This window comes from Fundulus heteroclitus, chromosome 20 (assembly GCF_011125445.2).
Source record: "Fundulus heteroclitus isolate FHET01 chromosome 20, MU-UCD_Fhet_4.1, whole genome shotgun sequence".
NCBI classification, from domain to species: domain Eukaryota; kingdom Metazoa; phylum Chordata; class Actinopteri; order Cyprinodontiformes; family Fundulidae; genus Fundulus; species Fundulus heteroclitus.
Genome location: NC_046380.1, coordinates 8,010,769 through 8,024,880, shown reverse-complemented (window position 1 = coordinate 8,024,880; position 14,112 = coordinate 8,010,769). Strand labels below are relative to the sequence as shown.

General features: G+C 39.9%; 1 protein-coding gene across 1 annotated transcript; it reads right to left on the bottom strand.

Moving 5' to 3' along the window:
• Positions 1–9,710: 9,710 nt before the first annotated feature.
• On the bottom strand, positions 9,711–13,921 carry LOC118567246 (phosphoenolpyruvate carboxykinase, cytosolic [GTP]-like). The gene is made up of 10 exons (XM_036151910.1): positions 13,822–13,921; positions 13,207–13,488; positions 12,572–12,756; positions 12,271–12,474; positions 11,944–12,131; positions 11,691–11,853; positions 11,363–11,587; positions 11,086–11,217; positions 10,862–10,957; positions 9,711–10,761 (listed from the first exon to the last, which is right to left on the bottom strand). Exons 2-10 carry the CDS (start codon positions 13,428–13,430, stop codon positions 10,304–10,306), a joined length of 1,875 nt encoding a protein of 624 aa, XP_036007803.1. The 5' UTR covers positions 13,431–13,488; positions 13,822–13,921; the 3' UTR covers positions 9,711–10,303.
• Between the last annotated feature and the right edge of the window lie 191 nt (positions 13,922–14,112).

Below are 14,112 nucleotides of genomic sequence, written 5' to 3'. Positions count from 1 at the left end.
GGTGTGTGCATGACCTCGTCCTGAAAACGACAGTGTGTTACATGCTGTTAAATAATCATTAACAAGCCACAGGACGTCATGTCGTCTCCAACAACCGGTTCCCCCCGGCTGAATGCTGAGAACAGATTCAGATCTCAGACTGAGAAGCTGCCGGCTTTTTGCCGCTAAATGCCGCAACCCACTATAACGTCTTTAAAGTCTAAGGCGGGAAAAATTAATATTTTAGGTGCAAAGCAAAATTGTTCTTAATAAAATATTTAGACTTCTTTAAGCAGATTTTCTCTATGTGTACTTCAAATAATTTAATTTAATTTTATTCTGTGAATAATCCTTCCCAAATAAGTCAATTTAAGCTAGGATATTGTGCAGTCAACAGCCTCTTCCAGTCGTGCTGCTCTTGCAAAAGATTTTGAACTTTGGCACAGTGAGTGATGCAAGTCCAGGGTTCACTGTCGTGAGTCTGCAGTGTGACGTTGAGAGCATTTTAGCTGGCCTCTTTTGTATTGGCTGAAATCAGGAGGCTTGCTCTTGTGTTAAAAGTTCAGTCAGGGGGTGGCCTGTGCGTGTGCGCGCATGCATGCGCTGCAAAAGAACGATCTCTCTGCAAGGTTTTGTCTTTGCTTTGATAGAGGAGGCGTTTAAATTTGATTTAAGGCACCTTTCGTTCATACACCATGTTCATGCTGTTTTAACTAAAAGCACCAGAGAAGGCAAAGGAATAACGACTACAGAAACAGAATTTGTAACTGGATCAGGGTCCGTGTCAAATGCTGCCAACAGTGACTTGGCTGGACCTTTATTCCTGATCAGCCATTTGCTTTGATCCTTTAGAACATCTTGCCTTTAATGACTTGGTCTAATAATCTAAAAAGTTGTCTAAGCTGTATAGTCTAAAGTGATTTATGTAGTCCAAATAATTTTTTGCTTGGCTTAATTTCTGCAGTATATTTGGTTAAAGACAATAGAATTAGCACTTTAAGCTAATCTATTGGAAGGAAATACACTTACGCCTGAAAGACAAAGATTTTAAGTCACTTTAATCACTTTTAATGCAAATATGTATCATGTGACTTGACCCAACAATATCCTTTACTGGTCTAACACATGGCAGGCTTGAAAAGTTTAATTTTGATTGAGCAAAGATAAAAAAAAAAAATCATAAATCCATGAAAATTACACAGGATTTTTTTGTTTGACATTTTCTTTTAAATTTGGTCAATTTAAAAACTTTCTGTCAGCTGAAATGTTAAAAGACAGAAGAAGAAAACGATCATGTGACGCTGATTTAGTGAGCAAGAATATTTCAAAATCCGCTTATCAAAGAACAAAGTATGTTGACTTTGGATTTGTTTTAAGAGAGGACTACAGAGGGCTTTGTGTTTGTTGCAATGACAGCAAAGTGCCCAAATGATGCGACTGCAAAACAAGCCCACATCATTAGCCATCCACCAACATGGTTGGGTTTTTATGTGATTAAATGCTGGGTTTCTCCAAACATTGTGCTGGGCATTATGACCAAAGAGCTCTTTGTTCAGTCCAAAAGACAGATCATTAAAACATTTTTTTGCATCACTCATGGTCTGCAGCTATTTTTGTTTCAGGAAAAATTCTTCCTAAAATTTATCTCTTTTTAGTCTTGTAGACGCAACCAAGACGTGATTTTAGGGTCTGAGAAGGAAGTCTTGGTTTTTCGTAGTACAAGTACAATCTTACATTGGCATGCATTTGTAGGTATTTCTACTGTTTGGAAGTATATCAACTGCTTTAAATTTGTTAAACCTGCAAAGAGAGTTTCTGACATTAGAATTAGAGCCGTCCAGTTGCCTGGGAATGGCCTATTTACCTTTCTTTGGTGAGCAAGACGGATTTTGTTTTTGCATTTCAGCTTCATGCTAGCTCCCAGCATTAGTTTAGGCTCTGAAGCTTCAGAACCAAAACTAAACTAAATTTCTACTTTAACATAGACAATAAACCTAGCTGATGAATGATGCGATACATTTGTGATTTTCAGCTAACCCAGGATTGTCTTTAAAATGCTGTCAAGGTTTTCCGTCAACCATATTGTTAAAGTAAGCTCTGGTGGCAGAAATAAATGATCAGTTACAGCACCTGGTATAACGTCACAAGTTTCTAAAAGTGATTACTGGGCAAAAAGATGAATGGATGGACAGATAAAATATAACATCGTGGCACCCATGATTGCACAGCGCATGCTTTTAAGCTGTTTTATGAAGGGCAGTCTTACCTGTGCAATCACCTCCTGGGAGATCATAAAACTCTATCTGTTCTTGTTTTATGTCCAACACTATTTCTGTCATTTAAATACACCAGCTAGTAACTCCATATACAGTACATTACATCTAAAGTCTTCATCATTTTAAATTATGGACATAGATTTACATACAATGATCATGGGCATCAAACCAGTTTTAACCTGTTAATTATTTTATGTTATATTTCTACTGCAGAACAGTAACAAATAAGTTGACTGATACATACAAGTATGTATGTACATGCATTTACCTAAACCTGCGAATAAATTCTGCAGAAGGTTATAGAAGTTCTTGACTTGGAAGGCCAGCTGATGATAAAATATACCAAAAAAAGTTATTTTTGCTAAATAATTAAGATTTTTTCTGGAAGTATATTATATGTTTTCTCCAGTTGCGTTGCTTAATTTTTGTTTATTGTATTTCAACATCGGATGATTTAATGGGAAACAATAAACAATTTTTTACCCCTTAACTGGCAACGTGTCATCGGTGACCCATCAGAACGTATTTTTGACTTTAAAGCCCTGTAGTTCCTGCCGTAGACATCTATTTTAAAAACTCTTGTTTCAAGATGGTCATCTAAGACCTCCTCCTTTGATCGACACCTCTTTTGACCAACTTTGTTTATCCACAGTTTCTCCAGACCGAATGTTGTTCACGACAGCTCATTTCTGAAAACCTTCCCTCGTACATTTTGACCAGGGAATATGTGTAAAGCTTCTGGGAAGACCCAAATAGCAACAGAAGAAGCGGTGGAGCTTTTCACAGGAGTGAAAATGGTTTTTCTGCTGACTTATCAAAAAGGTTTTGGAGAGCGCCTAGACATACTTACAGAAAAACTAGTCTAGAATAGTCATTTGTTATTAAATTGCATTCAAATTTGTCAGCCAGGATCTCCTTGCATCAGCCTGCAGCTGCATGTCGAAGAAAGAAACAAGAAAACAAGAGCAAACAAATTTACAATTTCTTTGTCTTCCAACTTCAATAACTAAAAACTGGTTACCAGACCACCATAATGGACTTCTTAGTTTAAAAAACCTAAAGTATTACCTTTACAGAGACACCAAGCTTTTGCCTCCACTGTCAAAGGGATCAAGACCAGCATCTAATTTAATTTGGTTTTAATTTTTTAGGGGGTTAAAAAATGTAAAGTTAATTAAACATGTTTTTGCAGTATATCACTAAAAAACTCTGATGTAAAACAATTGTATTCAGAATAGCCTACGGAATTAGCTGGAGGACACAATTTTCCGTGATGTAGTTAAGCAAATGATTGTTTACCCATCGTCACATTTGGGGTCAAGCAGTTTGGCTTGAATCTGCTGCCTCAAACCGGTAAGATGAGTTGCTTGGATCTTAGCGGTCAGGAAGTCACAAACAACATCAATAACAACGAGTGACAGAAAAGGTTAAACACGTCTTGAGGAGCCTTTAACTTCAATAGCGCCTCCTATCCAGAGAGGCGTAGACAAGACATATCGCACTGACATCACTTTTTTTCTGATTGCAATAACTGCTTTTGTGCATCTCTGTTGGTCAATGTGTAACTCTATCGACAATTTAAGATTTGTTTGACATGTTTTGTTTCTTTTATCTGTGACAGAAAAAGCTGCTGATTAGGCACTAAGTTACAATTATAACACCTTGTTTAAGCAACAAAATTTTTAATCCGTTGAACCATTAAACTGATTGAACTGAACTATTTTGTGAACATTTTGAACATTTTACTTTTAATTGGGGCAAAATTTGTTAAAACTTTCTCACAACTGAATATATTAAACACAAAGTGTTTGTTGTTTAATAACCATACTCTTTTACACTCTTTTTAATTTCATGGTAAATAGGACTACATCTATTCAATGACTTTTATGCAAATATATACATTAGGGCACCAAACTTTTTTTTTTAAATGATTTATCAAAATAGACAACAAGCGTTTTCAATTTAACACCTGTGTGAATACCAAATCCAAAATCTAACAGAAAAAGAATACGTTGCTGCATTTACAGCGTTTTACTGTGAATGTCAGACTTAAAAGATAAGAAGCACAAAAAACCCTGAAAACAACAAGAAGAAGCAACACTTTTGCTATATTGGAGAGAGCCTGTGATACACAGAGATTTTTATCACAAACTTGATTCACATCTTGGAGCATGGGCGTAGGTTTGTATAGGGACCATAGGGACATGTCCCTACCAATAATTCGATGTGAATAACATGTTTATAATTTACAATACATCGTTGTTACAGCAGTCGCTTATTTTCCTCTCGCAGCTCCGCTGCTTGGCGGCGGCTGCTGCTGCTGCTGCAGCTCCGTCTGCCAGCCTGCGTGTCCAGTCGGTCTTTCCTGTCGCTTTAACTCAGCAGCGCACGTAACTGTGCTGTGTGCTGTTTAACTCCACTCTCATTGGTTGTTTTGCCTTAAGTCCCGCCTTCTCTCTCCCTGGTTGGTTGTTTTCTAGTGCGTGCATGTGCGTGCATGCTTGCAGCGCGAAATTTAAATTTAATTCACACTAGAATACTGCGGTTACTACAACGATTAAAAAAAATATATTATCCACGCTATAACAGGCGATAGAAGAAGCAGGAGAGAGTAGTTTTCATTTGTGGAACTTAAGAAATGTAAGTAACCAACGTTAGCATCTTAAAATAATATTTAATTCTGAAGTATAATACATTTTATCAACAAAAATATTCAGTGTCAGGCAGGAGTTCTGAAGACTGCTGGAAAAATCGACAAGCAAAGAATGTAAGCTTTCAAAAAAATCCCTTTTAGGCGGTTCAGATATAAATAGCAGGTGTTATTCGTTTTATAGAGTATAACAATACGAGATGGTGCCTAAACATTGCTATTTTTTGTTTAGAAAGCATAATTAGGGTTCAACATAATAATAGTGCTATTTAATTATTTCTACTTTTGGAAATAGGATAAAGTACAAACAGAGGAACACATTGGTTTGATTTTACATAGATTTCCACACAGTCCATAAGTAAATTAGTACAAATATTAGTGTCCGGTAAAAATGCTTGAATCTGGCTGTTTATTTTGGAGATTATTACACTACGGATAAGATAGTGTTATATTTTATTTTAATAATTGTTAAAAGCGATTTTATATTTGAATAAACTTAGGCTCATGCTTAGTGTTGTGATTGTAGATGATGCCACCAAAAATGAAAAGAGACATAAGGAGCTATTTTAACACTCAGACAGTAAGTATCATAAGATGATATAAAAGGTTGTGTTACATTTAATCCTTTAATACTAAAAACACACTTGTATAATAGTAACATTATATGATTATAGGAAACACAGATATCCAGTAATAATGATGCAGGGCAGCTTGGAGGTGAAGCAGCTGGCCCTTCAGTGCTTCAGGTGATGTCTAATTTATTTTAATTACAAATTAAGGAGCAGCTTTTTATTTATATACAATATATATAGTGCTTATAAAATTTGTATTAATGTAGCAAAAAATACTGCTTTTCTCTTTAAACGAAATGTCCCCTGATGCTCATGTCAAGTATAAAAAAATAGGGGCATGCATACTGCGTAGGACCAATGACATCAAACCAATGAAACTTGAGACCAGTAGTGTCCCTACCAAAGTTGAAATCAAACCTACGCCCATGTCTTGGAGAGCTCATTGGCTTTGCAGACTGGTAAAGAGAAGAAAGACTGACAGAAAAATCTTTAACTACTGCAGACTCCTTATGCCAATAAAATAAAATAAAACCATACAAACAGTATTGGTGTGCTGCACAATGCCTAAAAAAGAAATGGTGACTGGATGATATAAAGGTTCTGGTCATAGAAATATAACATCACCTTCTTCTGAACTACAAGCACCCTTTAGCAATGACTGGCTCTGGCTGTGTGCAGTTCATGTACCTTTTATTCACCCGTCCTGTAGAACTATAAGTTATCAGCACAGATTTGAGAAAAAGTCGGTCAGTAGGTGGGTGGGTTGGTGGTGTGATTTAGCAGTACAAACACAAAGGACAGATACAATGAGATAAATAGCTGATGGATTATTTAGGAAATGGTCTACACTGACATCTAGTGGACAAAAGGGGCTATTACATATTGTTAGGAAATGTGCAGTTTTTTGGATCAATTATTCATATGAAGGAACAATCTGTTTAACAAAACTATATTACCCATTTGTTACACTATGAATACAATGCATATGTGATAAAGTACAAAGATAAATCATATGTTTATAATGTGGTTTTGTTTGTTTTGTGGGATAATAGTAGACTTTACCACTTTCGGTTTGTGAAGTCCCATCCAATTTGTATTTAAAGTTTACCGGTTGTAGGCCTTAAAATGGTATCTGTTAAAGTCTTTTTGTTTTTCGGTTTTACAGATGTCTGTAATTAATAACACATATAACAAATGTGCCTTTAATTGCTGTAGAACTTAAACTAATGATGTTTCAGTAAACAGTTCAACTAGAACAGTCAAAGGCAATCCTAAACAAAGGTGTTTTTAACCTTGATTTAAAATAACTTAAAAACACTTTTATGGTTTTCTGGAAGTTTGTTCCAGATTAGTGGAACATAGGAACTAAATGCTGCTTCTCTGTGTTTGGTTCTGGCTATGCAGAGTAAGCTGGATCCAGAATCTGATAAAATTGAGTGATCAGCAGTATCAAATGCTGCACTGAGCTCCAAAAGTAGCAGCACTGTGGTTCTTCCACAGCCTGTATTAATATGGCTGTCACTAAACACTTTGATCAGGGCTGTCTCTCTGGTGAGTATGGAAACCTGCCTGGAAAACGTCAAAGCAGCTGGTCACAGTTAAAAAGGTTTTTAACTGTCCTGTCCCACCCTGCCCAGTCATTCTCTGTACTCCAGGTGAGGAATATTCTGTGCAAGACCAAACTAAGGAAGGCTACAGGTCAAGATGGCATCAGCTCCAGGCTTCTGAAGTGCTGTGCAGACGAGCTGTGTGGCATTATGGGGCACAAGTTCAACATCAGCCAGAAGCAGAGGAAAGTACCACAGCTGTGGAAAACCTCCTGTGTGGTGCCAGTGCCCAACACTGCACACCACAGAGACCTCAACAGCTACAGCCTGGTAGCACTAACGTCACACCTGCTAAAGACCCTCGAGAGGCTGATCCTCAACCATTTTCACCCCCTGGTGAGGTCTTCATTGGATCCCCGGCAGTTTGCCTATCAGTCTGGAATCAGGGTGGGCGACACGATAATTTACCTGCTGCTCCGAATTCTGGTCCATCTAGAGAATCCTGTAAACACGATGTCAGGTTCAAACACCTAGATTATTCATTAAACAACACAAGGGAAGATCTTTTAAAAACTTGCAAGGAGAACAGCAGAGAGATACATTCAGTTACACCTCTATTACTCTTCTGAAGTGCACACTCTGCTTATGCCTTTTTATTTTCACAGAGAGGCCCCAAGTTAACAGAACAACTTGCAAGGCCTAAGGAAGGGGGGGGGGGGGAGACCTTCAGACGGCTGGGTGTAATTCATCACAGTTGCAGATAGTGCTGCAAAAACGAGACTTGTCTCTGCACAAAGCCTTACTCTGTAACATAGGAGAGATAAATCAGTCATCTGAAAAACACTTTAATATCTAAATAACCTCAAACCTTAATACTGAGTAAATACATGAGAAATGCAAGGAACATGGTAAATAAAATAAATCATGTAAAGAATAATAAAAATAATTCTAACACACAGTGAGCATTGTTTTGTTTGATTTCTCCAGTGTGTTCAACACCCTCGAACCTGGACTCCTGAAGGACACACTGGAGTGGTCAGGAGTGGACCATCACCTGTCCCAGTAGATACTGGATTACCTCACTGGTCCAGCGCAGTGTGTGAGGACATTGAGCTGTGTCTCTGACAAGCTGACCTGCAGCACAGGGAACTGTGCTGGCACTGTTTTTGTTCTCTTCTACACTGCAGACGTGTCCATCAGCTCACCAGGCTGCCACCTCCAGAAGTTCTCAGACAACTCTGCAATAGTTGGCCTCATCACACAGGAGGGCGAATCAGAGTACCGACTCTGTGATACAGAGGTGAGTCTGTGAAAGGTGATATACTTTTCATGCTATTTCACACCGCTATAAAGTACTGAAAAGTGCCCCCTATACCTTTAACCACTTTGTGCCCCCTATTCTTTTCAATGCTATTTCACACCATTATAAAATATTGAAAATTTCCCCTATACTTTTTACGACATCATGCCCCCTAATCTTTTCAATACTGTTTCACACCATAAAAAGGATTCAAAAGTGCCCCCTATACCTTTAACAACTTCGTCCTCCCTACACTTTTCAATGCTATTTCACACCATTATAAAGTATTGAAAATTTCCTCCTATACCTTTTACGATGTTCTGCCCCCTATTCTTTTCAATGCTATTTCACACAATTATAAAGTATTGAGAAGTGCCCCCTATACCTTTAAACGTTGTGCCCCTATACCTTTCAATGCTATTCAACACTCTCATTAAAAATCTCCCACACCATTATGAAGTACAGAGAAGTGCCCCATATATCTTTTACCACTTCGTGTTTGCGTTTAACTTATTTGTTTAACCTATTCTTGTCGTAATGTACTGCACTTTGGTCACCCCTGCTGATTTTAAAATGGGCTATAGAAATAAAGCTGATACTGATAATGACCGCGTTAAATGACTGCGTTAAATGATAATCCAATATAAAACGATACAAGTGAAGAAGTAATACAAGTACTTGTGAGTTGAATATTATAAGATTATACAAGTTTCACAGAGGAATGTGGCTTTTTAAAAAAGGCCTATAAGCACAGACATCTCCATGTGCCTAAAACTATTTGCATGCATGGTACTCAGGGGCGTGTTACAGGGGGGAAACGTTGGGACAATTCCATAAAAAGAAAATGTATATAAATATATGAGCTTTTGGCATGATTTTGATTTTTTGTCACAGGGCCACAAATACCTAGCGGCACCCCTGGTGGTCCTGCAAAGTTTTATTCTTAATCTTGGTGATCTTGTGAGCAATATGTGAAACGTTTATCTTTTTTACATGTGGTTTTCTTTACACAAATAACAAATATAATTCATTGCATTCTCTTTTTTTTGTTCCCATAAAGTGTTTCTTAGACTTCTTGCCTCAGCTGCCAAAATAGTAACATTTTGCTGCATGTCTACCTTTTGTGTACACAACAGCACAAAAGCAGCACAACTTGAAAATGGAGTCCAGAGCACAAGGCCATAGCCGTATCGTCTCTGTTAGTGAATCACATGTTTGAGAAAATACTAACAGTTGGTTTTAGTTTAATTTACATGTCTGGTGAATAGTGTCACATCAATGTTTGCATTTTTTATAACCGTGTTTTGCCTTCTGTTTCAGACCAAATCAACATCTAAAGAACTAAAACCAACAGGGCCAGAAACTGAAAAATGGATCAGTCACAAATAGTTTTAAACACTTTTATTGCCATCCTCTTCTTTAAGAGATCCAGATTACAATAAACAGAACAAGAAGTCACCAATGATGTATAAAAATAAACTAAGACTACAGCCAAACACATGAATAGAAAACAATTATCCCTTTAAATAGGGAATTGAGCCACAAAAAATACCATATTCAGTTATATGGCAATTAAACTATCATGTATATTTGAAATAAGTTACCTTTAAATAGACAAACAATGATCAAGACAAAATATTACAGTTGAGTTTAAATACAAAGTCCTGCTACAACAGCCTACGTTTGGAAAATAAATACTGCTGGATGAAATTACCCATCCCAAAAGGTCACAGAGTTTAAATTAACTTGGACAATATTAAAAGAAGAGCTGCTCGTAAAGGCTGAGATTAATGTCAGAAAAGAAATATTTTATAAATTCTTTATTTTGGTCCTTAACTTTTAGCTAGCTTGTTAATTTTCACGTCATTCTTTGATCGCTAACTCAGTAATCTGGACTTACATGTGAACTACATGACTTGCTGAAGTCAAAAAAGCCCTGTGATGTTCACTTAAAATACCTAAACTGCTCTTTCTTCCTCTTACATCTGCTTCACTCTCTGCTGCAACAGCTCCAGCTGCCGGGCCATCTCATTGGGTAGGTCGTCGTTTACTTGCGTTGTGAAATATTTCCTCACTTCATCCACTTCCTTCTGCCAGAACTCGTGTTCCAAGGAGAAAAGCTCGTTGAGGTCCACCTTCCCCTCTAGGCCCTGGAGGTTCAGGGAATCGTTGCAGGGCAGGTAGCCAACCGCAGAAGGCATGGCGCCGGTATTGCCGTTGACTCGTCGGAACATCCAGTCCAAAACGCGGATGTTGTCTCCAAAACCCGGCCAGAGGAAGCCGGACTTGGGGCTCTTCCGGAACCAGTTGACGTGGAAGATCTTTGGCAGCTTGGCACCAGGACGGTCAGCCATGCTCAGCCAGTGAGAGAGGTACTGGCCGAAGTTGTAGCCAAAGAAGGGCCGCATGGCAAAGGGGTCATGCATGATTACCTTGCCTAGATAAAGAGAGAACATACCAAAGACAATCAGTGACTGTGGGGTTGCAGGTTGTAAAATACCTGAAAGACAAAGATAAGTTCTTAATTAAACACTAACCTTTGTGTTCAGCTGCTGCAGTGGCTTCTGACCTCATTGCTGCTCCAACAAATACTCCATGTTGCCAGCTGAAGGCTTCATACACCAGAGGAACACCTGGAGGGAACCAGATTCTTTATATCAGCATCTTCCGGTCACTCTTTAAAATAATATTTTGCTACTCTTACATCCTTATCTCACTCTATTAATGCTGTTTTTGCTACAGTTTCAAAATCTTTGCTCACCTTCTGGCCTCCTGCCTCCAAAAATGATGGCCTCAATGGGGACTCCTTCAGGTGATTCCCACTGTGGGTCGATGATAGGACACTGGCTTGCTGGTGTGCAAAAACGAGAGTTGGGGTGGGCGCAGGGTTCCCCTATAGAGAGAAAGACAATTACTTTAGATATTTAATTACTGCATAAAACCAGCTCTTTATTTGCATAAGCACAAATTATCCTGGGTTTCAGTACTTCCAAAGCAGTGATGTCAGTATATTTGATATGTTCTCTTGGGCTTCTTACCGTCTTCTGAACTCCAGGACTTGTTCTTCCACGATGTGAGAGTAACGCCCTCAGGCAGTTCCTGGTCCATTCCCTCCCAGTATATTCCGCCATCACTGGTTTCGGCCACATTTGTGAAAATGGTGTTCTTAACAATGGTCGCCATGGCGTTGGGGTTGGTTTTAGCTGACGTACCAGGCGCAACGCCAAAAAAGCCATTCTCAGGGTTGATTGCACGCAGGTTGCCTAAGAACAAGAATAACGTCTAATGTTAGTTTGGATAGTTGGTCTTAATGTTTCAGCTTTCCACTGCTGATGGAGAGGAAAGGATTTCTGAAAAGCTTCTCACCCTGATTGTCAAACTTCATCCAGGCGATGTCGTCTCCCACACACTCAACCTTCCAGCCAGGCAACGTCGGACAGAGCATGGCCAGGTTGGTTTTACCACAGGCACTGGGGAAGGCTGCTGCCATGTACTTCTTTTCTCCTGCAGGGCTGGTGATGCCTAGGATCTGAATGAGAGAAACGTTTCGGGAACTTCAGATTTGAGAGGTTGTGGGCTATAGTTTGTGCTCAACGTCTTTTCTCTTCCTGTTGCTTACCAGCATATGCTCAGCAAGCCAGCCCTCTTCCTTGGCGATGCGTGAGGCAATGCGCAGAGCAAAGCACTTCTTTCCCAGGAGGGAGTTTCCACCGTAACCACTACCGAATGAAATAATTTGTCTACGGTCTGGGATATGAGCGATGAGGGTCTGATCAGGGTTGCAGGGCCAGTTGTTTACCAGGGGCTCTAAAAGAAGAATCACAGAATTTAAAAAGAGGTTTAAAAACTGAAGAGGATCTAGTTAATACCATGAACTTTTGTAGCAACAGTTAAAAATAAACAACCAAGCAGCATAAAAACATGTTCTGTAACTTTCCAGGCGTACTTTTAAGTGGTAGAGGGCAGCCAACGGAGTGCAAACAGCGGACGAATTCTCCGTTCCCCAGTGCGGCGAGCACAGCCTTCCCCATACGGGTCATGACTCTCATGCTGGCCACCACGTAGGGAGAATCAGTCAGCTCGATGCCAATCTTGGAGAGGGGAGAACCTACTGGGCCCATGCTGAAGGGAATCACATACATGGTGCGGCCTAAGAACGGGAAAGTAAAAACATTGTTCACAACTGCCCTTTCTTTTCTTTACTTTTCCACCAAATGCTTAAAGCTGGACACACATCACTGCAGTACCTTTCATGCAGCCGGGGAACCGCTGAGCCATGGCTTTGTCAAACTCCTCTTGGCACATCCACCGCCCCAGTTGGCTGGTTTCACCTCGCAGTGGCGTGGGAACCGTTTCCCGTTGCTCCTGGGTTACAATTACCGTCTTGCTCTCGACCCTGGCCACATCTCGTGGGTCCGTTCTGGCCAACCAGCTGTAAAAGTACAAATATAAGGGATGAGAAATTTAAAAAGAAAATTGCTGCAAGTTCTTTTAGCTGTTAAGCTTTCTGCAAGTAATCCTCGTCAATAATAATTCTTCAGCTGCCTTAAGGCTGCTGGTGAAAGCTTGATGTTGGGCTGGACCAACAGGACTTTCTGGTTTGCTAGACTGTACCATATTTTCTAGGTATGTTGTCAATCTAAACAACTGCTGACGACTGAATGATGCAAATTGTCATCATAAATAACATGACTTGGCAATTCCACTGATCCTTTGCTGCAAAAACAACTGAAGCTATGAGGAGAGGAAGACAAGAATGATCTCAGGCTATAAATGTTGATTTCCTCTTCCTTTGCAGCATGTTTCTACAAATTGGACAAACCCTGAAACTGGAACACGGTCCACATAACGCCTTTTACCCCAACGCTTCAGATCAACCTACCAGTTCTCATATTTGGTGAGCTTCTTGATCATCCCTTGTTCCTCCAGCTGTGTTAGGATGGCTCGGTTTTCCTGATCTGAGCCGTCACAGATGTGGAGAGACTCGGGCTGACACAGGGACACGTTGGCCTCCACAAATTCCCTGACTGCCGGGCTGAGGGCACTGAGCTCGCCCTGCAGGATCCTGAGACCGTTCTGGTTCTGTGACTGGATCTGAGGGGGCATGGTGAAGTCTGAAGAAACAGCAAGTCGATGGACTTTGAGAGAAAAGATGAGAGGATGTCTGGAGTGAAGGATTGGGTGAGAGTTGGGGAAAATAAAGGAGTGAAAATATGAAAAAAGGGTTGGGGGAGGTTTGCAAAAAGGGTAGGGAAAAGATAAGAACATGAATGGAAAAAAGAAAAAGAAGATGAATAAAGTTAGCTTTGCACACAGAAAACATTACAAATGTTCAGCTTCTTGTTTAACTGTATATCTTTTTCTTAGCAGGTTATCCAGAAGTTAATGCAATTGCTTGACAGACAGTCTGATGCGATCCAGTAACATCCATCCATTCATCTCCCTCATCCTTCAACACATAAACACAAATGCTGCAAAACAAAGAATTTCAGGTTACCTTCAGCGATGTGTTTGAAGCAAAGAGCCGTTAGCTTGGCCTCATCAGCTGAACTTCTTGGTGATGGCTGCTCTCAGCTGAGTTCAGGACTCCTGGTCCGCTGTGTCTGCTCTGGAGAAGGGTTGCTCCTTTTATACCCTGGGGTTTCCCTCCAAAGGGAGGGAGGGGGGTGGGTGGTGTGAGGAGGTGTGTGCATGACCTCGTCCTGAAAACGACAGTGTGTTACATGCTGTTAAATAATCATTAACAAGCCACAGGACGTCATGTCGTCTCCAACAACCGGTTCCCCCC

Coding starts and splice junctions, on each gene's coding strand:
- LOC118567246 (XM_036151910.1), bottom strand. CDS start 13,430: ATGCCCCCTCAGATCCAGTCACAGAACCAGAACGGTCTCAGGATCCTG. Junction 12,475..12,571: donor GTTCCCCGGCTGCATGAAAG/GTACTGCAGTGA, acceptor TCCCGTTCTTAG/GCCGCACCATGTATGTGATT. Junction 11,854..11,943: donor GGCTTGCTGAGCATATGCTG/GTAAGCAACAGG, acceptor TCTCTCATTCAG/ATCCTAGGCATCACCAGCCC.